General features: G+C 53.0%; 1 protein-coding gene across 2 annotated transcripts; it reads left to right on the forward strand.

Moving 5' to 3' along the window:
- Positions 1-27,542, forward strand: Cep104 (centrosomal protein 104). Of its 2 annotated transcripts, XM_048783750.1 has the most exons (22): positions 1-1,179; positions 4,677-4,850; positions 5,194-5,332; positions 6,799-6,861; positions 7,149-7,225; positions 8,377-8,545; positions 8,953-9,111; positions 9,917-10,144; positions 11,783-11,980; positions 12,492-12,659; positions 13,216-13,389; positions 15,016-15,192; positions 17,837-18,043; positions 18,568-18,675; positions 19,670-19,706; positions 19,905-19,962; positions 20,424-20,532; positions 23,117-23,255; positions 23,456-23,523; positions 24,120-24,210; positions 25,110-25,198; positions 25,286-27,542. In XM_048783750.1, the coding sequence occupies exons 1-22, from the start codon at positions 1,067-1,069 to the stop codon at positions 25,364-25,366; spliced, it is 2,826 nt and encodes a 941-aa protein (XP_048639707.1). In that variant the 5' UTR covers positions 1-1,066; the 3' UTR covers positions 25,367-27,542. The 2 variants fall into 2 exon arrangements, with proteins under 2 accessions (XP_048639707.1, XP_015356964.1); XM_015501478.2 differs by lacking the exon at positions 25,110-25,198 and having other exon boundaries at positions 485-1,179.

A 27,542-nucleotide genomic window follows, 5' to 3' on the forward strand; every position in this document is an offset into this window, starting at 1 on the left:
TGGCTGGTGTTCTAGATGCCCTATGAGCCAGCCAGCTGTGCGTCTTTTACTCCTTGCATCTGAGACTCCTGCTTTCCTCCTGGTTGTACGTTTTTTTACACAGCAATTATTATGCTAGTGAATAGGTTGCCTTTCCCCGCTTGTTACTGAGAACTAGTTAACATGGTTCTATTGGTTTCCTAACCCTCTCCCTCCAAAAAAAAAAATGTGTTTGTACCCTAGCAAATAACTTGTTTTTACTGTGAGAAAGTTTCACAAACTGAATGGCTTAAACAATAGAAATTTATTCTGGAGCTTTAGTCTAAATTGGAGTGCCCTCAGGGCCACATCCTCTGAAGGCTCTGGAGGATCCTTCCTGTTTTTCCAGCTTCTGATGGTTTCCAGCAGTCCCTGGCACTCTGTGCTGTAGACCCTGCCACGCGCCTGCCCCCGTGGTATTGCCTGATATCCTCACTGTGTGTGTGTGTGTGTGTGTGTTTTGCTGGTTTGCTGTCTTGTAGTGCTGTAGTCAAACCCATGGCGCTGCATGTGCTGGGCAAGAGCTCTACATTGTTTTACACCGTCAGCCCCTTCTCCCTTCTTAAAAAGACCAGTTACATTGGATTGGGTGTACCCTTGGGACTTCATTTTAACTAGGTTACATCTACAGAGACCCTGTTTTGAAATTCGGTCAGATTTACAGGTAGCAAAGGTAGGACTTGAACATGTCTTTGGAGGACACAATTCAGTTCACAATACAGGTCAAACTTGAATAAATAAATTCAAATTTGGGGGAAAATCTTAAGTGGTACTTTAAGTAAAATCAGAAGTATTTATAAAAAGTGTTTGATAAGGCTGGGATAGTAGAGCTCTTACCTGGCATGTTAAGGCTCTGGGTTCAGTTCCCAGCACCACCCCCAAAGAAAAGTGTTACACAGAAAAACTGGACTCTTCCAACATGATGGAGAAATCTAAATGCTTTGTTAATTCTTGCATACATCAGCCAAGTGTGAACTGATACCTCAGGTGTTGTGTTAGTGGATTCCTTAAAAAAGTCTCCCTCTTCTAAACAGCCCAAGCCTGCAGAATGCCCCACAAGATCGGATTCGTCGTGGTCAGCTCTTCTGGACACGAGGATGGCTTCAGTGCCCGAGAACTGATGATCCACGCACCAACTGTCAGTGGGTGGAGGTCTCCAAGGTGAGGCTGGGTGAGGCTGGGCTGGGGGATGCACCAGTTCCTGATCTGCAGATGGATCCCTTTCAGTAACTTAGACATCACGAACCACAGAGTGGTCACAGTGTGCAGCAGTGTGACGTGACTAGTTCTGTGATGGGATTCCTTTCCTTTTTGTTTACGTTTATTTGCTGGCCTGGCTGAGTGTGATCCCACACACCTGTAATCCCAGCAACCTGGGAGACGGGAGGAGTGCACTTTCAAGGCCAGCCTTGGTAACTTGGATAGACCTTGTCTTAAAATTAAATCAAAAAAAGGGCTGCATGCTCATAACTCAGTGGTAGAGCACCCCTAATTTTAGTCCTCAGCACCAAAGGGGGAAAAAAAAAGATATGCTGGCCCTTTCCCTTCTACCATTAGCCCACACTCAGGAAGTGAACAACTACAGAAGAGAAAGCAGAGCTGCGTCACCACTGACCCTCTCCTACCACATGCTGGGTGATGCATTCTCATCCCTTTTCTGAGCAAAGGCTGTGTTTGCACACTTTTTTGGTCTTGTGGTTAGGCACCTACAGGGAAAGATTTTTGCCTCTAATTGCTTTTATGTGACAACAGGTTTCAGCCAGGGTCTCTTTCAAATTTCTCTTGAACATTTGTACATGTTTATAAGAATGTTTATTATTTGAGTGTGTGTCTTACATTGTTTTGAAGCATCTGCTTGGTTCAAGAGGCCTGTGTTTTTCACCAGCACACCACCTAGCTGTGCTGAGCAGGCTCCATGGACCTGCTTAATGCTCAATACCTCCAGGGTCCTTGTCTCTGTTTCAATCCACAAGAATCTAACTGAAAAACCTGTAAATATGTAGGGCATTTGCGATTCAATCATATTGTTGTGTCCTGCTGAAAACTGAATGTAAATCACATTTAAAATTAAATTTTATTTTCCTCTTTGATTTCTTAGGGTACCCAAAAAACAGGCTCACTTTCCCTGCCCAAGTCCTGAGGGAGTTGAAATTAAATAGAGCAAAGCAGGTAGGGATGCAAAAGCACCCAATTGCTGATGGCACTGAGGGCAGAAATATATTGTGAAGCCCAAGGCAGGAGGGCAGGAGAAGCACCCGCCAGTAGCCTCACCTCCACTTCCCAGGGTTCCCTGATGGAGAGTGCGAGGGAACCTCCCTTACCCTTCCAGAGAGGTCCTGTCGCTGACTACTTTTGTTCAGTGTGTGTTTATCTATCTATCTATCTATTTTAGTTGTAGGTGGATACAATGTATTTTATTTTTATGTGGTGCTGAGGATCGAACCCAGTGCCTCGCGCTTGCCAGGAGAGTGTTCTACCTCTGAACCACAGCCCCAGCCCTGTTCAGTGATTTTACGTACTTTAAGGTTTTCAAATAAATAGTTACCCTGTTGGTAATATTTATAACAATAACACTAATATGATGCCTATGATGCCTTTGTATACTGACGTAGTAGTGTTTTTTATTTTGCTATTGTTTTTGTTGTTGTTACTGGGGATTGAACCCAGGGGTGCTCTACCACTGAGCTATATCCCCAGTCCTTTTTTATTTTTGAGACAGGGTCTTGCTAAGTTGCTGAGGGTCTTGCCAAGTTACCCGGCTGGCCTTGAACTTGCAATCCTCCTGTCTCGGCCTCCCGAGCCTCTGGAATGACAGTTGTGCCTCACCATGCCTGGTGGCTTGGTATTTCTTTTGGGGCATGTTAGTAATGTACTTTCAGAAGAAAGGAGACATGTTCCAAAGGAAATAATGTGTGTACTCCTGGTCACCACACAGACTGCCCCAAAGTCAAGCACATGGCAAGAAGGCAAAAGAAAATATCTTCCAGCCAGGAGTCCTGAAGACAGGACCAGACACTCTGTCACCACCACTACAGAAAGTGTGTTCAGGGGCAGCTAATGGCAGGTGGAGGGATGCCCCACTGCGGTCTCCAGGGAGCAGGAAACGTACCACAGCTCCTTGCCGGCCTGGGCTCTCCAGCAGTGTCACAGAGGACACCTGGTAGAAGCTCGTGGATGAGGCCTGGACCCTGGGGTGGGTGGGGAGGTGGGGTCAGCATTTGTTTTCCACATCACACTCCAGGCCTTTAGATGTCTGTGTGGAGCTGTGGCTCTCCCACTGGGTGTGGGTCACTCAGGGTGGTGTCCGGGCAAGGCTCCCTCGTGAACAGGACCTTTCAAACTCATGGCTGAGGACCAGGGGAGGGAGCTAAGGAGGTAGGAGGACTAGAAAGGGGTAGCATCAAGGACACTGGAGCCAAGTAGAGGGTTTGAGCAATGTGGGCAACTGTGTAGCAGAGCAAGGTCACAGCCGAGGAGGAGACATGGCACTTGGCTTTAAGAAGTCCATGGTGGCCTTCATCGGGTGACCTGTGGGCAGTGGCACAGGGGAAGGGTTTGAGAAAGTGGTGGTGGCTTCAGGCAGCATGACATTTGGAAAGAATGGGAAACCCCTGGAGAGGGACACCGAGTCATTGGATATGCTCTTGAGCTGGGACTTTCTGGACTGTGTGTGTGATGTGAGTGCTGGTCAGGAGAACAGGCTCTGCTGCTATGGGCCAGTGGGCCTGAGGGCACCTGGCAGGAAGCTGCTGCGCTAGGCAGCAGAGCCTGCCGTGTGTGTTTCCTGGGTGAGGTGCGGGGCTGCCACACATCCAGAAGCACACCCGCAGGGCACTGGACACACTCCCAACCACCCCATCCCTCAACTCATGGGCCTGGGGACCTCCACGGTCCTGTTACCACAAGCTCGTTAGCTAATGCAGGTCCTTCTGCCGCCATCCTGGCCGTGCAGTACCTGAAAGTCGGTGCTGGCTGACACGGTTCTCTAATCCCTTCTCGCTGCCTAGTGTCTTGTGTACTTCTGAGCAAAATTAGAAGCACCCAGCCTGGCTTCTCCGAGAGCATGGTGCACTTGTGGCAGGTCCTCAGATCCCGTGAACAAGTTGACAAAAGGTTTATTCTAGCTCACAGAGGTTTTGGTCTGTGGCCACTCAGCCTACTGCTCGGGGCCTGTGATGGGGCAGGGAAAAGCCCAGGCTGGAGGAGCCTGTCCAGCTCCCGGAGGCCAGGGAAGCAGAGGCTGGACTCCAGTGTGCCCTCCAAGTCCCTTCTGAAGGTTCCATGCCTGCACAGGCCGTCACCAGGGGGTTTATCAAGTACTTGGCTCCTGTGGGAAAATCTTGGGCTCTACCTTGCCCACTACTCAGCCCCTTGAGATGGGTTCATCTGTCCCGTAGTGAACCTCAGGTCCACTTGAGCTGTGGTTACAGCTGCCAGGAGTCGGGTTTGTGCTGGGTAACTGGCAGGTGGACCACCCAGGGCCATCCTTTGGCTCTGCCCCAAAAAGCTCCAAGAAGGGCAGAGTGTCACAGCCTCTCCTCTTGCGCCCTGTGGCTTGGCCCCCACAGCGCCATGGGTTCACCTGCTGAGGCTGGCAGCACAGCATCTGGGGACTCTGCAGTCATGGCTCAGAAAAACAAAGATGTCTTTGCTTTCAGATTCTGCCAATTCCCACAAGAAATTGTTCTTCAGATGGTAGAGAGGTGTCGAATAAGAAAGCTGCAGCTGCTTGCACACCAGTACATGATCTCAAGCAAAATCGAGTTCTATATTAGCGAAAGCTTGCCTGAGTATTTTGTACCCTACCAAGCAGAGCGATTTCGCAGACTTGGGTAAGAATGAAATGCAAAATTTTAATGGTGACTTTTAGCCTGACCAAGTCTACCTAAGAGCTCTTAAGAATCAGTGAATTACCCCTTACATTGGGTCCAATGTGGCATTGCCAACACCTGCCAGGGATTGGGTGGGCTGAACCGCCGGGTGATCATGTCTCCTGATGCCCACAGCCAGTTGTGCTTTGCAGGTAGAGAGCTTTTCAGAAACACTAACTGGAATCTGGGGCTTTTTCCCAGGCTGCCATCCCAAGCTCAGCTTTTATTAAGCTTGCTGAGTCCAGCAGGAGCCAGGGGTGGGTTGTTGTTGAGTGGACGCCTTCTCCACTGTGTTGCCTTTCAGCTACGTCTCCCTCTGTGATAACCAGAAGACTGGCTGCAAAGCCCGCGAGCTCAAGTCAGTGTATGTGGACGCCGTGGGGCAGTTTCTCAAGCTGATATTCCACCAGAACCATATCAACAAGTACAACACCTATAACCAGGTGAGCACAGCGCGTCTGCACCTGCAGCTCTGCGCCCGCCTCTGCGCCTGCCCAGGTGTCCTCACTTGCATGTTCAGGCCTCTCTTCTAAGGAAGACCTTTAATGTATGACCGTAGTGCTCTAGATTCAGCTGGAAAGGAATGTAAGAGTGTCCGTGGAAGCTTTTGTGTCAGTTGCATGTAGTGGGTTAATATTTTGACAAAAATCACTCCCACCTCTTTCTTTTCCATTCCTTCAGTGTGTCTGCTAGAAAACAATGGCTGTGCAGCCGGCACTGCACCCCTGTGGACAGCACTGTTCTAGATGAACCCTTGCAGCTGACAGGAGACAAACCCCTGGTAGACACTGGGGGCCTGCCTGGGGGCTCTTGGCTCCAGCAGCTGACTCTTAATCCTCTCCCACCCACTCTTTCTTTTGATAAATGAATTAGAAATCAATTGTGTCCAAAGCAGTCTTATTGACAAATAATTACAACATTCCCTGCCCCTCCAAGAATACAAACATTCTTGGGCTGGGTCTGTAGCTCAGTGGTACAGCACTTGCCTAGCATGTGTGAGGCCCTGAGTTTGAGCCTCAGCACCACATAAAAATAAATGAAGGCATTGTCCATCTACTTGAAAAAAATTAAAATAAAAAAAAGAAATACAAGCATTCCAAGAAATCACACCTTATACCAAGTGAGCAAGTTGGAAGTGCTTACTAGGCTACTGTGGCAGCATGACTTGGCAGGACACTTCGAGAGCCATGCCTGCCTTTCTTTGCTTGCTCCATGTCACCTGCTGTGTTCATAGGTAACACCCTGATTAGGCACTGAGGCCAAAGTGGTTCTCAGCGATGAGGATGGTGATGCGAAAGTGACTCCTCCCCTGCGGTGGAGGATCAGTGACCCGATAACCTCAGCCACATTAATCTCTGTTTTCCTTTCATGGTCTTAAATTTATCATATGGTTATGACCCCTGACCTCAACCTTGAGTTTATTATAGGCTGTGATGACTTCAGGAGTGTTTAGCTACTATTGTTTTAACATGCTTTAAACAGTTGAAATAGGCACTTGGGTAAGCATTTGAATACTAATTTATGTAATTTACTTGAAAATCGATGATGTTGAGCTGGGCCTGTAACCCCAGCGACAATCATGCTGAGGCAAGAGGATGGATTGCTAATTCAAAGCGAGCCTCAGCAATTTAGCAAGACCCTAAACAATTTAACAATTCTGTCTCAAAATAAAAAATAAAAGAGGCTAAAGAAGTGGCTCAGTGGTTAAGGACCCCTGGGTTCAATCCTTTGTATGAACAACAACAAAAACACGATGTCCTGTATGTTAGCGTAACACTTCATGGTTTACACACTTTGGTATGTGTCATCTCCCCATTTGATAACAGTGTAAGTCAGAATTTGTTATAAAGGGCTGAAGGCCTCTTAAACTTATTTTATGCTTATTTCTGTTTACTTAACTTCTCCTTAGGTTGCTTTGGTTGCAGTAAATATCATTGGAGACCCTGCAGATTTTGGTGATGAAAGCAATATTGTAAGTTTGAGCCATTTAATTCCTAAGAAAGAATATGTATTTCTAATGGGATCATTTATTTTCATTGCAGAAAGTATCATTTTCAAAGTATTTATAAATATAGCGAATCGTTGTCAGATAATTTCAGCATCCATAGTCTAATAACCTTTTACTTAAGAATTTTAGCTGTCTCTCCAAAAGAATAGGATCGCCACATCTTGCTGACCTTCCTATCAGATTATCATGAAGTTAGGATTTCATGTTGTGCCTGTGTGCCGAAATCCTAAGCAGACATTTTGCTCCTGAAGACCTCTAGAGAGAAGTTGATTGATCATTATCTTGGGCACAACCCGGAGGATCCAGCCCTAGAGGGGACTTACGCTGGGTAAGTGCCTTCCCCACCTCTTGGCCCTGGCAGGATGCTAGCTAGCATGACCTTCCTCAGAGTCACCAGTGTCTCCTTGCTAATGGATTCTGCATTCAGAGGTGTCTAAATGCAGTCTGGAGCTGGATGAGCCCCTGACTGGGTTGTGTCCATGCACAGCAAGAGCAAGGCCATCGGGTTCTTTAGTTCTTTGGGCTGTGGGCGTCCAAGACAGGCTGAGGCCCCTACAGTGCATTGTTGTTGAGCTCGTCCTCTGTCCTTTGACATTTCACTGGCACAGGCAAATTCAAAGACACTATTTGGGCCAAATTATCAATCACTCAAGAATTTATTTTTTGGCTTCTTTAAAATTAAATTCACACCAGGGCAGCTTGGCAGAGCGGCTTTACAGCGCCCCCTCCCTGTTGGGTCACTCTTCACAGTGACAGTTGAGTACGCTTTACTTTTGCTGTCCCTCTTTTTTTCCCCTCACAGTGGGAAGACCCTGGTGGGTCAAGAGTCGGGGAGCTGAAGAGCCTCCCGCAGCTGCCCACCTGCTGCGTCCGTCACCTTCTCTTTCCCAGCTGCATCTTTGGGCACACAGTGTTTACACAGTGTTTATGAGAGCATAGGGCCCTGTCCCAAAGATGCCCCAGTCTAAAGAGAAAAGGAATTCAAAACAGCACTGGTTCCTCTTCTCTGACAGCAGCTTACCAGTAAAGAAGAGATGAAACATTTTAAATTTTAATAGAAGTTTCAAATCTGTCCGTAATTTTGGGGTGTGATTTCACTTCACCTGAGCGTCAGTGGAGTCTGCTAACAGGATGTTGTTAACATTTGAACCATTGCACAAAACATGGAGTAGGCTGTCTGTGCAAGTGCTCGGGAGCCGTTTGCCGCTGGCCAGCTCTGTGCCCAGGCAGCGGCCCCCTTCCCCAGAGCCCTCCCGTCTCCAAGGGCTGCAGCCTGAGGGGATCAGGTGGAGGAGGGCTGGGTGTCAGAGAGGCCCCTGATGACTTCTCGGAGCCCTGGCTCCCTGACATAGGAAGTGCCAGATGCAGGGGTGGCTGGCACTTTCTCCAAGACTGCTCATCATGGAGCACCAAGGCTCGCCGGCCACAGCAGCATCCCCTGGAGAGGAACAAGCCCTGACACATGCATTTCTCCCCTAGGAGGTCTGACTATATCTCTCCACTCGACGACTTGGCTTTTGACATGTACCAAGACCCTGAGGTCGCACAGATCATTCGCAAGTTGGATGAAAGGAAGCGGGAAGCTGTCCAAAGGGAGCGTTATGATCACGCCAAGAAACTGAAGCAGGCTATCGCTGACCTGCAGAAGGTACTGCCTCTGTGAGCCCACTCCTCTGCCTGTGGATGGCCTCTTAGTTATAATAGAGCAGCGGGTTTCTGCCAGCTGTGGGTTGGCATGGGGTCTAAGGTCTTCTCCAGGGAGAGGTAAGGAGGGATGAGCACTTTGAAGATACACGTGGCCGCCACTGTGCTGAGCGGGACCCTTGCTACTGCCAGAAGTGGTAGAGGACATGCTCAGAAGCTCGGGTGGATTTCGGGCTTTATCAGGCACCAGGACAGCAGTACGCAGCGCTGTTGTTACGGAGAGTGTGGCCTTTCCCATTTCTGTGCTGACCCCTCCCCGCCCACCTCACACTCAGTCTCTGCCTCCTGAGCTCCCCTCCAGCTGTGGTCTTTGCAGACGTGGTTTGAAGCAGCAGACACCCTGTGCTGCAGGTGGGCGAGCGTCTGGGGCGATACGAGGTGGAGAAGCGCTGTGCGGTGGAGAAGGAGGACTATGACCTAGCCAAGGAGAAGAAGCAGCAGATGGCCTGCTACCGCGCACAGGTGTACGAGCAGCTGGAGCTGCACGGCCTCCTGCACGGCGAGCTGGAGGTCAGCAGGGCGGGGCACCGACTGGGCAGGAGTCACCCAGAGGAGGCGGGAGCCAGCGGGGGGTGGAGGGATGGGCACTGCCCTCTCCAGCAAGCCCCTCACCCAGCCCCCTCTGCTCACGTGCAAGGCGTGGTGGCTTTCCCACCTGCCCCGCCCGAGAGAAGGAGAAGGTTCCGAGTGCACCTGTGGCAGGGTGGTGCCCTGCCTCTGGCACAGCTCAGACAGGCAGGTAGGCCCCCGTACAGCAGGTGAGGAAACAGGCCCTGAGAGCCACAGGACAGTGGAGAGCACAGGCTGCCTGGGTCTCACCTGGGCCCTCCCTTCTGGCCGCTGACCTCAGACTGATGCTGGCCAGCATTGCCTCCACGTCCCAGCAGGGTGAAGTGGAGAGCACAGTGAGATGCCCAGTCTGTGGCCCTGGGCACCATGCCCAGGTGAGGTGACTGCAGGTTGGTTATGCCCTTTACGGTTGTGCAGGGTCCCCTGACCCTCAGGGAATAGTAGTGCCTGGTTCTGAGCACAGGCCTGCTCAGGCTCAACCAGTGCCTCCTGCCATGGTCGGCTTCTCCACAAGTGAACAAACCCGTTCACAGCGGGACTTGGGTGTACACGGTGGCTCTGTGTCCAGCACCTGAGGAGAGCACGGCAGGGAAGCCGCGCGACTTGGGCCCGAGTAGGAAGCTTTCCTTTGAGATGTGCCATGCTGAGGACCCTCTCCCAGCACAGCCTTCCTCCAGTCACTCACCTGGGGACAAGATGGTAGCTCCATGGCATTTGAGATGCAATGTCCCTTCCTTTCCCCCAGATGCGGAGGCCCCTGGACTTGCCCCTCCAGCCCCTGGATCATTTCAGCAGTCCTCACCACCGAAAGCCAGCCCCCTCACTGCCACAGCCAGAAGAGGTGGCCCCCGAAAGCCAGCTTGCCCACCCACTTCTTCAGGAGAAGCCTTCCTCGAGCCCCCTGGCTCCTCCTCCGCGGCACACTGCAGTAGAACAGCTGCTGCCTGCCGGGGGCCCGCCTCCAAGGAGCAACGTGGGTAGCTCTGTTTACTTTGGTACTGTTTATGCCACAGGTGTTTTACTAACCACCACGCTGTGTCAGGCGTGGTCCAGTGCAGGAGAGGCAGGCACGCCGCACATGGCCAAGCCCCTCCCAAAGTTCTGCCACGGACACAAGGGCTAAGGCCAGAGCGCCACAGTAGCAGGAGCCGAGGAGCCACACCCTTGGGAGGCACCGTCTGCAGTCAGCCTGCAGCCCCCTCCTGTCCTGTCCCTTACCTGTGTTCTCACACGCCCTTCCGCCTCTGAGCCTCTGCTTTCTGTATAAAGACAAAAACACTTTCTTAAAGCATCGACCAAAGAGTAAAAAAAAATTCCAAAAAATGCCTAGCACACCAGCAAGCCACCTAGCATGTGATAAAGCTCGTGCCTGGCCACCATGCCTGATAGAACTTCCTGTGCTGTGAGTGACCAGATACCTGATTCTTACTGGGCGTAGCTAGCGGCTTAGGAGATCCTGTGGGCCTCGGTCGGTTTGATTCATTGCTGAACTATGTCGAGTCTGTTTCCCACATCACCCCAGGGCTGCGGTCACCAGGTGCCCTGTGCCACCTGAGGGGGAGGGAGTGTCCTATTCTAGCAGCACCCTTGTGTCTACCTGGTTAGATCATCCACAGTCTCCCACACCAGCCTTGAAGCAGCAGCCAAGGCCAGACTAGGGGTGTGTGGAGTGGGCCATCAGGGCCTCCCGGCACTGTGAGGGGACAGAAAGGAAGACACCGCCTCTGCCCCAGAGAGTGCCTGCTGCAGAGGCCACGCGCCACGTCCCTGGGGCTTGACCTTATGTTCTGCTGACTACTTCAGTTTAATATACACAGTGCTCTTCCCGGTTCTATTGCCTCAGTGTCTCATGACTAGATTTGAGGGCATGAGAAACTCGCCCACTGGCGCACTCTCACTCACCATCTTGGTGAGCGCCAGGAGTGGACCGGCAGCCCCACCCACTGCAGTGTCAGCACACACACCTCTTTCTCCCTCTACTCGTCTCCCTTCGTTACCCAAAACTCTGCTACGTTCTTTCTCATTTGGTCATGGGCCTGTCTCCTTATGGGACTGCAAGCAGGGCAGAAGGTCCATCTTGTTCGTTACTGTGTGTTCCAAGATGAGTGCCTGGTACAAATTAGGTGCCTCATGAATATTTGCTGGAGCAATGGGTGAGTGAGATAGGCAGCTGCCTAGCCGGGGTCCTAGGCAAGCAGAGCAGGCCTGTGTAGAGTCTCTGACCTTGGCTGTCTGGATCAATCCAAGGCCGCTGGATGGTGAGCGGGTTAATAGGCAGGCTGGAGCTGACTTTTCAGCAGTAAACTAAAAAAAGACCAGTGGTCTTGTCAGGAAAAAAAATGCAGTACCTTTCTTGGCTTTCGTAATCTCTGTTGAACTGAAATTGCTACTGGTCAGTAGTAACTGAGGCCAAGTCTGCATTGCTATTTTATGGTAAATTTAGAAAGGACTAGAAGACCTCTTTGAACTGTGCCAGTTACTTCCTGTTTACTGCTGCTCCGATCTGATGATTCTGATAGTGAGCAAAAGAATACCTTTCTGACACTCGCTCTCCCAGGAGAGCAGGAGGCCATGGGGAGTGTCACTTGGGGTGCTGTCCTCTCTCCTGCAGGTGGACACCCTACCCTACGACGAGTGGCCCCTCCCCGCCCCCCGCAAACAGCAAGCAGAAGTGTTCACAGAACCCGACGTAGGTGAGGCCGACCTGGGCACTGTGCGAAGAGGAGGTGTGGCGGGGGAGCCCGAGCCCCTGAGCGAAAAGGCCCTGAGGGAAGCCAGCTCCGCGGTGGACGTGTTAGGAGAAACCCTGGTAAAAAGGAGAAACCGCCACACACGTGTGTGTGCACAGGCACACTCACGGAGGAGGGGGGGGTCATTGGTGGTGCTGCTGCTGCCGCCAGGAAGCCTGCCCTTCACTCACTCTCAAGGGCTGCGGAGCGCGGCTGGGTTCGGGTGTTATGAAAGCATGTTCACCGAAGGTGTGTTTCCTCCTGGTGTTCTCAGAGCTTGCAGGGTGCATCCCTCCTAGGAGCAGCAGCTAATTGCAGTGACAGTGATGGCAGGGAAGAGCCTAGAGCCTCTCCTTGCCTGTCCCCGGCCCGCTCCAGAGGGCCCTCTTGGTGGAGTTGGTGTGTTAGCACAGCCTTCCCATCCAAGGAGCTGTTCCCTAAACACACACACTCTACCAGGGACCCGCCACTAGAAGAGGTCCAGAGTATTAAAAGCAGACACGTGCTGCTGCGTTGTGGAGACCTGGAGGGCAGGTGGGTAGATGGAACCTGCCCCCTGAAGCAGGACCAAGCAGGCTCTGTGCCTGGCAGGTTGCCGGTGCCTATTCCAAGACCTGGTCCTGCCGAGAGGATGCGCTGCTTGGTCTGTGCAGGAGGCTGATGGAGGTGCCTGTTGGAACCCCGAAGGAAGACGTGAAGAGCATGCTGAGAGCATCTGTCTTTCTTGTCAGAAGAGCCATGAAGGACATTGTGACCTCGGTGAGTCCCCTCAGGCTGCTGGCCACAGGTGACATGCCACTCCACAGTGGAGCAGAGCAGCTGAGGGGCAGCCTGTCCTTTGTCGTAGGTGACTGGAGTGAAGGCTATCTGGGAAGATGCAGGGCAGGTGAGGTCTGAGACCACTGCCTCTGCTTCCTCACCCCTCTGCCTGGTGCAGTGCCAGCTCTGCCACAGTCCCCAGCAGTGTGTGCAGAGGCCTGATTGCCACTGCCAGCAAACACGAGACCTGAGGAGCCTGGAATTGTGTTTTCCCAACTCCACGTGGCCTGAAGAACAAGTGCCACAGTGTCACCCTGGCTGCAGCTGTAGAGGAGCTGGCCCTCTGGGCCAGGATGTTGGCCAGCGCTCCCTGGCACAGTGAGACGGGAGCAGGGTGGGGTCTTCAGAGAGCAGTTGTTGGTTTCCGTTTTCAGCACTTCAGACAGCGCGTGGGTCTCGGCATGACCGATGTAAATCTAGTACTAATAGTGAAGTGTGTGTTTTCTCTTGGAAAATCCAGTTAGAAGAGCTCACCTGTTTTTATCCCATTTCCTAGGTCTTTCAGGCTTCTTTGAAATTACTGAAAATGATGATTACACAGTATATTCCCAAACATCAGCTGAGCAAGCTTGAGACCACCCACTGTGTGGAGAGGACCATTCCTGCCTTGCTTGCCAGGACCGGAGATTCCTCCACCCGCCTGCGCATCATGGCTTCAAATTTTATTCAGGTCTGAACTTTACCATAAAACCTGACATCGTGGTCATGAACACCCCACCGCGTCAAACGTCCCTCCTCTGGGCCAGGTCCTGAGGAAGACTGAGGCGCTGCCTCTCGGTGGAAGGAGTCCAGCACTTTCTCCCTTTCTTTAAAACCTGAAGAGCGCCACAACTAGCTTCATTTAAGAAGTTCAGATTTTCAGAGAAAATGAGGAAAAATAAGTACCATATTATTGATTAGAAAGTAAAAATGAGTCATATGACAGTGGCAAAAGGCCCGCCTTATTAACACAGCTCAGAATTTGGAGAGGTTTTCATCTTTCAAAAAAATAGGTCAAGTCAAGAGCTTTGTAATGTTTTGAACAACTAATAATAATATTTTAAAAAAAAAAAAAAAAGGTCAAAATGAGAACATCTTATTGCTTCAGGTTTTTTTTCCACTTGTTGTGAGTTTTTTTGTTTGTTTGTTTTGGGGTTTTTTTGTTTGTTTTTTGCTTTTGCATTTTTTTTGTTTGTTTTGTTTTGTTTTCCTTAAGAGACAGGGTCTGGCTGTGCAGCCCAGGCTCAAATCCTCCTGCCCCCACCTCCGCACAGCTGGGACAGGCCAGTGTGCTGCTGCGCTGTCCCTCATTCAGTTGTTGTAAGCTGTGTTGACGTGAGCAGGCGAGTGGTGCTGGAATCCTTCCACTTGAGGTGGTCCTCTATGTGTGTGGTGCTGGGACTGAACCCGGGGCCTTGTGCATGCGAGCCGAGCACTCTACCAGCTGAGCTCTGTCCCCAGCCCTCAGCCTTTTTTATTCATACGTTTTTACTTTGAGGCAGTCTGTTGCCCAACCCCAGGCTTCCTCAGCCTCCTGAGTCTCTGGGATTGCAGGTGTGGCTGCCGAGCCTGCCAGGACGCCCTGCCGTGGGTGTTGGGTGCAACTGCCCATCCACAGGCCCCTGCAACTGGGGACCTCCTCACCTCTGTGGCATCTATGTGCTGTTTGAGGAGTTTGCTGTCCACACTTGGGGAAGAAAGCACTTATTCTTCTATTTTTCCTACTTGTGCAGCCATCCGGGGCCCAAGTGCACAGGAATCGTGCTGCCAAGAGGAGAGGGGATTCTAGGTGACAGGACCTGAGACTTAACAAAACAGATCTGCTCTCCCAGCTCACCTGCTTCAGCACTTCATTACCCATTCCTCTGTTGCTGGCTAATTAAATCACAGACATTCTGGCCATAGAAAAACCTGTTTGCTTAGACACTTAATAAATATGTAATCCTGCTCGTTTTTTCATTTTAATCATATTAACAAGAGAATTGTACATTGTTACTCTCTTGGTTGACATGAAATACTAAAATAATGGCCTCAGCTACAAGACTGTAATTGTTTTTAGGATTTTAGAAATCAGAGAACCTTTTCTTGGTTGAGGAGCACCAAGAACCGAAACCTTCACGCTCTGGGCTATTCCTACAGGCGCTCACCAGCCTCTGGGCGGTGTGTTCTTCCCTGTTACGCCTCTCACACAAGTGTGAGCTTGCACGCCCATGACGATTCTGCAACCTCTTGTCCTCTCTGTTCCTTCCAAGTTTAGTGGGAAGTCTCGCCAGGTGGTGCTGAATCATCCCTCGTGCTTTCCTGTTGCTCTCCACAGGAAATGGCCTTGTTTAAGGAGGTGAAGCCTCTCCAGATCATCCCATCCTACTTGGTGCAGCCTTTAAAAGTCAACTGTTCGGCTCATCTGGCCATGAGTCAGATGGACCTCCTGGCCCGGCTGCTGAGGGACCTGGGCACCGGGAGCACGGGCTTCACGGTGGACAGTGTGATGAAGGTGAGCCACCTCATGCCGTGTGCTAGCCACTGTGACCTTGAGCGTGGAGAGTCCCATCAGTGTTCGACGAGCGAGTGCGAGCCTGACTTCATGCCAGCGCATGAGGGCAGTCCGTCTGCATGCACTGATCCCCCCATTCCTGGTGTGTGGTGTGGGCGATGCTGGTTCATGGTGGGAAGCAGTCTGAAAGGTCGATGGACACTGGTCTTTGCCTCTACCCGGGCCTGTGCGCTCCTTTCCACACTGAGACCTCCTGTGAACGCTGCAGAGGACGACACACTCCAGCAGCCCAGGCCTCCCGTGGGCCCTTTTTGCTCAAGCTGGCCGTCCTGTGCTGAGCTCAGCTCTTTCTCTTGCCTTGTCAGAGGCCGCTGGTAGTAGCCCACACACACCAGTGCTCTAATTACTCCCATCCTTTTCTCCCCGTGCTGCCAGCTCAGCAGGCCTGCATCTGCCTTGAGTCGCAGTCAGTAAGCAACCATTTTGCCCTGCAAGGTGTGTCGCCCCCCTCTCCTCCCACAGCAGCACCCTACTGCAGGTCGGCTTCAGCCTGGCTGGAGGGAGCTCTGCGCAGCGCAGACGCCCACAGTCCAACAGCCCAGAGCAAGCTGATGCAGTTTGCAAGGACAGAGGAGCTCTGCTCCATACAGTCACTCAAGGACTCAGTGTCCTTCAAGAATGATGCCACCTCCATTGCCACCAAGTAGAAGAAAGTGACCGGAGCGCATCTGTGGAGAGTTTCCACTGAGATGGCCAACCCCGGAGAAGAGCGTGGTGAAGCTGGGCACAGGGCAAAGCCAGCTGGCCTGGTGTTGTGCCGTGGTCCAGGTGGGGGAAACCGAGAGGAGAGGTTAAATAGGAGATGAAGTGGGCCAGCGACAGGGTGGAGCCTGGGGGTGGACAGGCATCAGGCTGTGCACAGAGGGGCCAACCTCAGGAGCAGACCACACCTTGCCCCTTGGAGCTCAGGGAGGTTCAGAGCGAGCCTGAAACGATCACGTGGAAGTCTGAGTAGCCTGTCGGGGGAACTGCCGTGGTCCTGTGGACAGCACAGCACCTGGGGCACCCCTGACGTGTGGCCTCAAGTCTGAACCAGCAGTGTGATCGTGGCACCTGCTGTCACAGTCGGCACCACCTGGTATTGCAAAGGAAGGAGGACTGGGCTGCGTGGATGTCTGTGAATGCAGGAGTGTCTGCACAGGGGACTGTATGCTGCCAGCTGCAGTCAGGGCCGAGGACGGGAGGACGGCGAGCACAGCAGCAGGTGGACAGGCTGGACTGAGGCTCTGATGGGTGGAGGGGGCGGAAGAGAAGCTGGGCAGGCAGCAGGTGGTGACCAGAGCTCAGTGCCCTTAGACCAGTCCTTCTTGAGTGGGGTGACAGTGATGACGAGATCTGGGGTGGAGCTCAGCAGTGTGTGCCTTAAGCCGAGCCCGTGGAAGTGAGGAAGCCCAGTGACCAGAGGCCCAGGCACCAGGGACCACTGCCTGGGACAGGGGAAGGGTGGTCTAGTGTGTTCACTGACACACCACAGAGGCGTCGCAGTGTCACTGGTGCCCCACCACAGAGGTATCAAAGAGGCATCGGAATGTCACTGGTGCCCCACCAGAGGACAGAGGGGTCGGAAGGAGTAGAAGAAACAGCTGAGGGGGCGTGCACAGACCTGGCAAATGGTGTCAAGTGGGAAAAAGGAGGGGTTTGGAATCAGCATGTGTGCTGTTTGTTTATGTATTTATTCTTCGTTGTTGATGGACCTTATTATTTATTTATTTATTTGTGATGCTGAGAATCAAACCCAGTGCCTCACACATGCCAGGCAAGTGTTCTACTGCTGACCCACAACCTCACCCACGTGTGCTGTTTATGACATTACAGCAAAAGACCCAGGGACACAGGTCACATTCAGCCTGTGCGCCTGGGCAGCACACACACGAGTTCAGGAGAGCAGGGCCTCCAAGGAGAAGCCCGTGGGTCTGGGAGACACCCAGAGGGACTGCACAGCAGCCACAGCATTGCACTTCTTAAAAACAGAAAGGTCCAAAATAGGCAGCGGAATTAAAGCATTTGTTAAATTCAGATGGGGAAGCCATGAGGTTTTCTTTCCTCTTACACATATTTGGAATATTTTATAATACTTACTATGAGGCTATGGTGCTGGGCACAGAGGTCTCCATGTGTAGTCCCAGCTACGTGGGAGGCGGAGGCAGGCAGGAGGATGGCAAGTTCAAGGCCAGCCTGGGCAACTCAGCAAGGTCCTGTCTCAAAACAGAAGGGCTGGGGACATAGCTCAATGATAGAGGGCCCTGGGTGCCATCAAAAAAAAAAAAAAAAGAAGAAGCAGAAGGAGTTGTTTATGGAAGGATATAACCTAAAGATGCCCGTTAACTCATTCAATTGGGAAAAGCATACGGATCAATCATGGGTTCAACTGTATCTGCAAGATCAACTATCAGGAGGGGTCTCTGCATCTTGATATTTGGGGTTGTGTCTGTTTTTTCTTTATTTTTCAAACTGTTATAACAACAATAAAAAACAAAAATAAAAATTTTTCACATTTTTATAACAAACCTGTATTGTTTTTTATGCTGGAACAAATCAACTTTGTGAGAACCAGTAACGAGAAGCCTTCCGACTTTGTTTCCAGTTTGCAGTGAGCGCCCTGGAGCACAGAGTGTATGAGGTCCGAGAAACAGCGGTCAGAATCATTCTGGACATGTACAGGCAGCACCAGGCTCTCACTCTGGAGTACCTTCCTCCGGATGACAGCAGCACGCGCAGGAACATCCTCTATAAAACTATTTTTGAGGGATTTGCTAAAATAGACGGCAGGCCCACGGATGCTGAAGTGAAGGTGAGCCGGCCCTCCTGGGTGGTCGCAGCAGGTCTCGAGTTGCTTAGAGGGGCTGGGTGTGGCTCAGTGGCAGAGCGCTCACCTAGTGCATGTGAGGCCCTGGGTTCCATCCTCAGCACCACACAAAAATAGAATAAAGGTATCGTGTCCACATACAACTAAAAAACAAATGTTTTTAAAAAAAGAATGTATTTTTAAAAATAAAGTTGCTTAGAACATGAGTAAATAACCCACATAAGGAGCCCTGTGTGCAGGACGCACAGGGGCCTGGCGAAGGCTGTGTTCCCCAACTTGGGGCCTGACCCCTCTACTCCTGCACGGGAAGCTCACATGAAGAGTGGTCATTGGCAGTTTGTCAGTAGCCGGGTACTCAATGGACCTGAGACTTTAACTGTGGTCATGTTAGTGTCAGTGACTGCTGTGGTGTGTAAAACGTACCTCGTGTGCTTCTGTCTGCCAATGTCTGAGACTGCCCCAAAAAGCTACTCTAAAGGAGAAAAAAAAAATTTTTTTTTTTTAACCAGGCACAGAAAAAAGCAGCCACAGAAGAAGCAGAAAAACAGAAGAAGGAAGAGATCAAAGTTCTGCAGGGGCAGTTGGCCGCGCTGCAGGAGACGCAGGCCCACGTCCAGGTGGGCAGCTGGCCCGTCTGCCAGATTTTTTCAGTTGGAATTCCCTGGGTACCAACGGGTGCTTGACTGACCGTGGGTTGTGCAGGTGATGGGGGCAGCGCGGGGCTTGGCTGGCGTGGGAGTTAGTCATGCAGGTGACAGTCGCTGTTCTCTCATGTTCCTGAATTGGTTTGGGGATTGATTTTTTTTAAAAGTCTGCTGGGTAGTAGATGGAATAAGACGTGGAGTATTTGGTTGAATATTCTGCTCTGCTGCCAGGATTATGGAGGGAAGAGACAGGTGAGGAAAATGGGAGGCGAGAGAGCTCCCTGCCTCCTCCAGAGGCAGAATGAAAACATGCACCCGAATCTGAAGATTGCTGAGCAAGGTTTGGGGTCACCATCCAGTCGAACGGCGTCCTGAGTGGGAGGCCTGGATTCGGTTTGGTCAGATACAAACGTGCTCCTTCCAGGCTGCCCTGCTTCTGGAATTGAAATTAGTTGTGATTCAGTTCCTGAAGTTGAAGGAAAGTTTCCCGTAGAAAGAGAACGTCAGCGAGTCGGGAGGTCGCCTGTGGGTGAAAGCTAGTCACCAGTGTGTGCAGGGTGCTTGCCTGCAGCCGCCTGCCGCCCTGAGCACCGGGCGCTGCAAAGAGGGTGGGTCTGGCACAGTTGTGAAAGGGGAGAAGGCATGGTCACCAGTGGGGAAGGGAAACACCCTGCAGAGGAGCGGGGGCCACAGAGCACTTGCTGAGCTGGGCGAAGGGGGCAGGAGGAGCTTCCTTTGCCACTGTGCTGGACGTGTGTGGCCGCTCCTCGGGTTGCCCCCAGGCATGTGGACTCACACCTGTGTTTACAAGTGAGGAGACAGATGTGGTCGACTCACGGGGGGGGCTGTTCAGGGCCAGAGCCAGCACAGGGCCGTGTCTGTGTCCCTTTGTGGGCACCAGCCCAGGTGGACTGTGGCCCACAGTGACCTCAGCACTTGTCCCTGATGCTTCTGTTTTGTGTCCTAGGAGAAGGACATCGATACCGTGAGGCCCAAGAATCAGGGTAGGTATTTGCAACCCAGAGGCCACCTAGAGACCCCGAGGGCCCGCAGCAGTGCCAGGGAGGGCCGGCAGCATGTCGCACACCCTCGGCTGTGTGTGGAGCAGCTCTGCCTTTTTAGAAAGTCATTTCCCGGGGACTGTCCCTGAGCTTCAGGTACTTCTCCACAGAACTGGCTCACGTTCTCTCTTAACCTTCAAGGAAGGAAAGCAGTCCCACCTGAGGATCCGGAAATTCCAGATAACCACTACCTGGACAAGTGAGTACTGCCCTGGCCTGCCTGTGGGGCCACAGGGACCCACCAGGAGCACTGAGTACAGACACCTCCTCCCTGGCTCACTTGGGCCAGTCGATTATGGGCTCTCTCCCATGATTTTTAAAGCCTGGAAAATTGCCCTAAGCTGATGAGCTTCAGCTGAGCCCAGCAAGACCACCGTCCCTTCTTGGCCCACAGAAGTCACCCTGTTTGTCAGAAGTCCTGTGGCTGTGAAGTGCTCTTCACCACTCAGTGACCAGGACCGATGTGCAGGAGACATAGGGAAGTCCCTTCCTGTGTGTCAGTGACCCCAGCACTCCTCCGACTGAGGGGCCTGAGCTCACCCCTGACCGTGGCAGGTCAGGGGTGGAAGGACTGCCTGAGGAAGCCCAGGCCGTCGGGTGGAGGGGTCCGGAGCTTCTCCCGGGCGAGGGCCTGGCCTCCACCTGCTTCTGTTCACTCAGCCTCTGCATTTTCTGTGGGGAGAGGAGCGAGTCCTTCACAGAAGAGGGCCTGGACCTCCACTACTGGAAGCACTGCCTCATGCTGACCAGATGCGACCACTGCAGACAGGTGAGGCGCTGGCCCCGGCGGCCCTGCGCTGACGTGCATGCCAGGTTTTGAGAGGCCACATCATGGAGTTGTCCCGGGTCTTGGTAGTTTCAGGGGGAGTCCTGAGAAGAGCAGTGGCGGCCTGTGCAGCCCTGGCCTGCAGAGAGGGGGCCCCTCGGGTCCCCACCCTGCCACTGGTGGTGGCTTGGGGGCTTTGTGTGAGTGGGACCCTGCAGCGTGCTGCCCTGCGTGCCAGGTGGATGGACGCCCGCTCTGCTGCGCCCAGGCTCGAGTGCGTGGCAGGTGTTGAGCACCCAGCTGTGGCCCAGCTGCAGGCAGCCGGAGCTCCTGTGAAGCCTCTGCTGTGGCATCTGAGTGCACACGTGCCTTGCGGGGATTGTTGGGCCATGGGCGCTTGGCTGCCAAGCAGGGCCACGCAGTATTGCAGAGTGGCCATGCCAGCTGGTGGCCCCCAGAGACAGAGGCCACCTGGGAGGGGGCACCTGCATGCGCACCTGGAGGCCTCCAGTGCCAGTGCCCGTGCCCTGCGGTGTGAAGCGCAGTGCCACTGGGTCCTTGGCCCTCAGCGTCCTCTTCTGTGAAGGGCCTGTGGTCTCCTGTCCTGAGCAGCCAGTCTGTTCCTGGCTTGTGGCCGTCCACACGTGTGAGCCTGAGCCTTGCTGTGTGGAGGAACCGAGCACCTGCTCCCGGTCTCCGCCATCTGCCTGCAGGGCTCCCCTCACCAGTCTGTGGCTCATCCTCTGTCCTCTTTAAGGAACCCTGCTCTAAGTTTCCAACGTCTTCTGTTCCACAGCGGCTCTCCTTTTTTTTTCCCCTGAGAGTAAAGTAACTATTTTTGAAACAGAAAGGAGTGGCGCTCCCCCAGAGAGGGTCCCAGGCTGGTGGTGGCCGAATTGCCGCTGCCTGGGGTCTACATGGTGTTGCTGGAGGTGATGACTTCTAGGAGGGGAGCTGCTGCCTCCACATGAGACACTCATGATCACTGCCCTCCAGGCGGGGTGCTGTCCTGTGCTTGGTCACGCGCTGCTGGCCTATCGGAGGCTCTGTCCAGGGAGTGGCTGCAGTGGTGGTCCCCTCCCTGCCTGCCCACCACATTGCTGCACTCAGTCCCCTTCTGAAGAGGTCACTCTGACTTGCCATCAGGGAACTTGGGTGATGGCTGCTCTGGCGCCTTCAAGCTGGCAGGGCGTCGGCAAGGGCATGGCAGCAGGTCCTCCACGGAGCCTCCAGGGGCCCCTAGTGGGTGGAATTCTGTTTGGGGTTTTACTGGAAGAGCCATTTGTAGCTTGGGCCTCTCTGCCTCAGGGTGGCCTGGAGGTCTTGGTGGCAGTGGCATGTGACTGGACAAGGCACACACAGGGCAGGGGTCATGCCAAGACAGCAGTGGACAACACAGTGGAGCCTTGTTGTCTGTGAACAATTAGTATAGAAACGGTCAGTATCATCAGCCAACCCTGAAAACCATGAAGACAGCGACTCATTATAAGTTTAGGCTGGGGTCCAACGTGTCATTTACAATTGAGAAACACAGCAGAGCCGGGCACAGTGGTACACACCTATAATCTCAGCAGCTTGCAAGGCTGAGGCAGGAGGATTGAGAGTTCAAAGCCAGCCTCAGCAACTTAGCAAGGCTCTTAGCAACTCAGTGAGACCTTGTCTCTAAATAAAATATAAAAAGGGCCGAGGGTGTGGCTAGGCACATCTACTGCAGTTAGGTTTTACAGTGACAGGCCTTCTTTCTTAGAGAACCAAGTGGACAGTGGATATCTGTCCTTTGCTCTGAGACTCAGGCCCACAGGAAGGGGTTCATGGGCAGAGTTGCCCTCAGAGCTGTTGCCCCTCCCCTGGGAGCACAGACTGACCCCCTCCCCCCAGTGAGTGGAGCCTTAGCACTAAGTTCTAGAGGGCACACAAGTCATTCCTGCCAAAGGTGTCAGGGGTGAGAGGACCCAGCTTCTGGGCACATCCTTAGAAATGCTGGAGACGGGCTGGGGCACAGGTCAGTGGCAGAGCACTGCTTGGCTTGCTTCAAGTTCTGGGTTCAATTTCTAGTACACTCCCCCAAAAATATCTTTGCCCGTTATGGTGGCACACGCCTGCAACCCCAACTACTGGGACTACCCAGGAACAGAAGGCTGAGGCGGGAGAATCACAAGTTCAAGGTCAGCCCAGACAACTGAGTGAGACCGTGTCTCAGAGGAGCTGGGAATACAGCTGCCCCTGGTGGACGCTGGTCACACAGAGCACCCCAGGTCCACCCTCAGGACCACAAAAAAAAGAGAAAGCAACGCTGGGGAGCCAGGCCTCGAGCCCAGGGCACACATTCAGCCGCGGGCTGCTCTGCCCCAGGAGCTGGTCATACTCAACTGCAGCCCCCGTGCCTGCCTCTTGGCACAACCTTGAGTGGTACCAAGGTGACATGACAAGTGTGACAGATGACTAGAGTCACACACCACAGAGGTTCTCTGGCTTGCCTTCATGTGGGAATGACAGAGAAGCTGTCCTGCGTTACGGGCCCCAGCTCTGCAGGTGGCCCTGGCAGGACAGACCAGCATCTAGCAGCACCCTGTGTCTCGGAGTCCAGGTGGTGGAGATCTCCAGCCTGACAGAGCACCTGCTGACAGAATGTGACCAGAAAGACGGGTTTGGCAAATGCCACCGCTGCAGCGAGGCCGTGCGGAAAGAAGAGCTGCCCAGGCACATAAAGGCGAAGGAGTGCAATCGTGAGTGTCCCCGGCCACCGCGTGTCCCCTGGGCAGGGCAGCTGCAGCAGGGTGTCTGCAACCGTGACTGCCCTTGGTCACCACGTGTCCCCTGCGCAGGGACCTGTGTGTGGTTAGTGTCTGCCAGGCAAGCAGGCAGTCCCTGCGCCCTGCTCCAACTGCCACAAGTCGCCCAGTCTTTTCCATTTCAATCATTTCAGCTGCCAAATCAGAGAAGCTGGCCAACCGGTGTCCCTTGTGCCATGAGAATTTCACACCTGGAGAAGAGGTGAGGGGCGTTCCCCGGGGGAGTGAGCACCATGGAGGTGAGCACACCCTTAGCCGCTGCCTGCGGTGCTGGTGCTGGCCACAGCTGAGGTGTCCAGGGTGACCCTGTCGGAGCAGGGTGCCACTCACCTGCCTCTTCCCATGACTTCGTGCCCTCACCTTTATCCACAGTTTACTTGAAGAGTCTCACCTGGTTGGGATTCCAGCATCACGTGGTTTGGGGGTTTGGGGTCATTGCTTTCATCTGTTGGGGCCCCTGGGCGGGGTCTATAACACTGGCCCTGGGTTTATTGGTGAAGAAGACTTGGTCCAGTTGGTGAGGCAGCCTACCTCTTACCCCAGACCAAGCGCTCCTCTCCACCCTGTGCACACTCTCACTCTCACGAGGGCCTCCCCCTGTGGTAGCACACAGGGGCTGGGCACAGGGCCTCTGCAGCTCTGGAGCTCAGTGTTGTTGGGGCAGTGAGTCATCCTGGTGGCCAGGGACTGGGCACAAGCAGGGCACAGGGCCTCTGCAGCTCTGGAGCTCCGTGTCGACGGAGCAGTGAGTCGTCCTGGTGGTCAGGTGGGGCCTGTCACTGCCTCCTGTCGCTGCAGGCATGGAAGGTGCACCTGATGGGCCCTGCCGGCTGCACGAGGAACCTCCGCAAGACACACATCCTGCACAAGGCCCAGGCTGCGCTCCCAGGTGAGGTTCACGCCCATGCGGGCCTTGGGGCCGTCTTGATCAGTGTCCCTGGCTGTGTTCCGGTTCCCTAATGAGGAGCAAGTCAATCATGCCACAGCCCCTCTCCGTCCACTGTGGCTGCTTCTCCCAGGTCCCAGAGAACTGATCCACAAGGCCAAGCACTCCTGGGTGCCATGCTGCTCCTCAGCACTGCACCTGCAGAGCCACCCGCCCATGCTGGAGACTTCTGCACGCTTACCTCAGGCGTGCTGTGTAGGGAGGGGGTGGTATCTGCGGCAGCAGGTCTGTGCTGGCTCCATGCTGAGGCGCTCGTGCAGAGGTCATCCCCCTCCAGTTCTTACAGATAGGTGGACAGGGCCCAGGCCCTCAGCCAGGAGGCTGGCCTCGGTGCACAGCCACCCTGCTGCGTGCTGAGGACTGGGTTCTTAGAATGACGGTCAGGTAACTGGCCCTATTCTTGTTCCCACCCCGGATGTGTCTGCACCCCTGAGACTGTCCTGTCCTGCTGCCACCTGAGCACCTGCACCTGTGGCCTTGCACAGCTCCTCACGCTGCACTTGTTGTGGTCAGCTTTTTTGCTTCTGTGACCAAAAAAATCTGACAGGGACAATTTTAGAGAAGGAAAAGTTTATTTGGGGCTCACAGTTTGAGGTCTCAGTCCAGAGATGGCCGACTCCACTGCTCTGGGCCTGAGGCAAGCAGCCATCCTGTGGTGGAGGAAGGCAACCCAGGACATGGCAGCTGGGGAGACAGACTAAGCTCAGTTCATGAGGGACAGAATCCACCCCCAGTGACCCACCTCCTCCAGCCTACAGTTACCACCCGGGTATCCCCTGCGTGGGTAACGCCCTGATTAGGGTGAGGTGCTCAGCCTGACAGCTCACCTCTCTTGTCTTCAGGAGACACCATAACTCCACCTCTGTCCACTGTGCTGACACCTCCAGGCTGGGAGACATGGTCCCAGGCCTCTCGGGCCCAGCTGCTCAGGGTGGGTTCCTCCCGCCATTCACACTGCCACCATGGGCATGAGTCACCATCCTAATGTAGTCCCGTGTCGTGTGTGTCTATGCCACAGGAAAAGGCCTCGCAGGGACCAAGTCAGGCAGCTCAGGAGCCAAGTCTGGAAGCAAGATCCCCACCCCAAAGGGAGGCCTGAGCAAAAGCTCCAGCAGGACACACACAAAGCGGTGACACGGGACCTTCCGTGCCCTGTCCACCAGGGACTGGGCAAGTGTTCCCAAACCATTTCTCCTAAAACTCTTCTGGACGCACCAGCCCTGTCTCTGTCCCTGCTGCCCTAGGCCTCTCCTGTGCCAGCTCTCTGCTGTCCTACAAGTGATGTATGTGAATCTGACCAAAGAGCCCCACCGTCGGGGCCCGCCGCCCTGCGTGCTGAGCTCCAGGCCTGATTTCTATTAGGACAGAGGCACATGGGCCAGAAGCCACTGCTCGGGGAGGATCGGCACACGGAGCATATTCCTCCTTGCTGCCTGGAAAAGTCACCGAAGCCTGTGGCACATGAGTCCTCGTCGCACATGGCAGACTGTGCAGGGCACGAGCTCACTACAGTGCCCCGTGGCCCCGGGAGGGCAGAGTTCAGAACGAGCATCTGACTGTGCTTTCCCTCAAGCCCATCGGTCTCCACTCAGCCCAAGTAGTCACAGGGAAGCAAGGCCAGTGTCTGCAGGACTGTGTCCACTGTGGCAGGAAGTAATGGTTAAGAAGAAAACCTGGAAAGCAGATCCTGAAATGACTCCGTCAGCACGTGCCCTGCTCCCGGCTTGCTTCCTGCCGCAGGCTGGTCATGCCTTTGCCTGGGCCTGCAGCTGCTCTGCACTGGCAGTGTCCTGAGGAAGGAGTGTGGAGTGACTTCCCAGTGACCCTGCACTCAACCTGGCCACAGGACGCCCGTCTCCAAACCTGTTTTGTTTCTGCCTACAGCATCTTCCACGTCTGCTGACCCACCAGAAGCATCCCACGCACTCCGCAGGCCCAGCCCCTCGGCCAGGTCTGTCCTCCATCCTTCCTTGCCATACTGTACCTGGGACCACAAGTCCACCTGTTTCCAGCAGTTCACACCAAAGCGCTGCTCAGGAGATGACACAGCCCTCAGAAGCAGTCTCCTCCACAGCTCCTCCACCCTCCCCACAGGAGGCCTAGGCTTCCTTGTTAGACCTGCTATTTCCCACAGCTGCGTGGAGAGGCCCAGGACCATCTGGAACCTGCCGGAAAAGCCCCAGTACATCCTCACCTCATTGTGCTGTCTCTGCGCCCAGGTGCCCAGTCCACCAGTGGCCAGGGTTGTGCTTGCTCCCTGAGGCCACACAGCAGGCTTTCAGAATGCGCCACTTAGGAGTGTTTGGACTGAGGAAATGAGTATGGTGCGGTGCGATTAGTGTATGAGTGTTTTTAATTCCCAACCATGTGAAACCACAAAAGGTATGGTAACCCAACAGCCTCATGAGCCCCGACCCCTGGGTATGTTAATAACCATTAATCACTTCAGTTCCCAAACTAGTACCTCCATTAGGGTTGTCTCGGAGTACTGGGTGAGAACAAGGCCTACCTATTAGACGTCTTTCAGGTGTGGGAGAAAGAACGTAAACTGTGTGGGACCCGGCACAGCATGCTCCTTCACATCCAACATGGCGGCCTTGGTTTCTACCTGCCCCCTCCCAAGTACAGGTTAGACACTTCTTTAAGTAAAATGAGAAAAGTTAACCAAGGAATTATTCTTTTCTCTTTGAACAAAACTTCAGAAAGATACATGTAATGTTTTCTGCTCTAACTTAAAGAAGATATTTGTAAAAATACTTCATTTTTAGTGATTGATCAACAAAACTGGGCTCCTCCTCTGCTCTTTTGCTGGTGACAGAAGAATCATGTGCTTTGCTGAAATGATCCTAGCAATGAGGAGTGGCCACTGAAGTTTTCACACAGTTACACACTCTCCAGGGACCAGGATTAAAGGGAGAAAATATAAATGGAACCACAAGATCCCTCAGCCATTCATAAATAAATATCTAAATTCAGAATACTAATTAATAATTGAATTTTCATTTATGAATAGGTTCTGGATATTTAATTGTATTTATTATTTTCTACTTCAGGATATTAATATAATTTAAAAATTTTAAATTGTACCTATAAATTTCACATTAGAAATGTAAATACTTTTAATGAAAATTTGCAACTTTTTAATGTTTTAACAGTTTTCTATTTGTCTTTATTTCAGGTACCAGAATTATAAAATAAATAATATATTTTTTGTTATTATTTTAGGGCTTAAGGGTTAATTCACCTTGAGTATATTAATAAAAAGATCGCTAAGG

This window comes from Marmota marmota, unplaced genomic scaffold (genome assembly GCF_001458135.2).
Source record: "Marmota marmota marmota unplaced genomic scaffold, marMar, whole genome shotgun sequence".
NCBI classification, from domain to species: domain Eukaryota; kingdom Metazoa; phylum Chordata; class Mammalia; order Rodentia; family Sciuridae; genus Marmota; species Marmota marmota.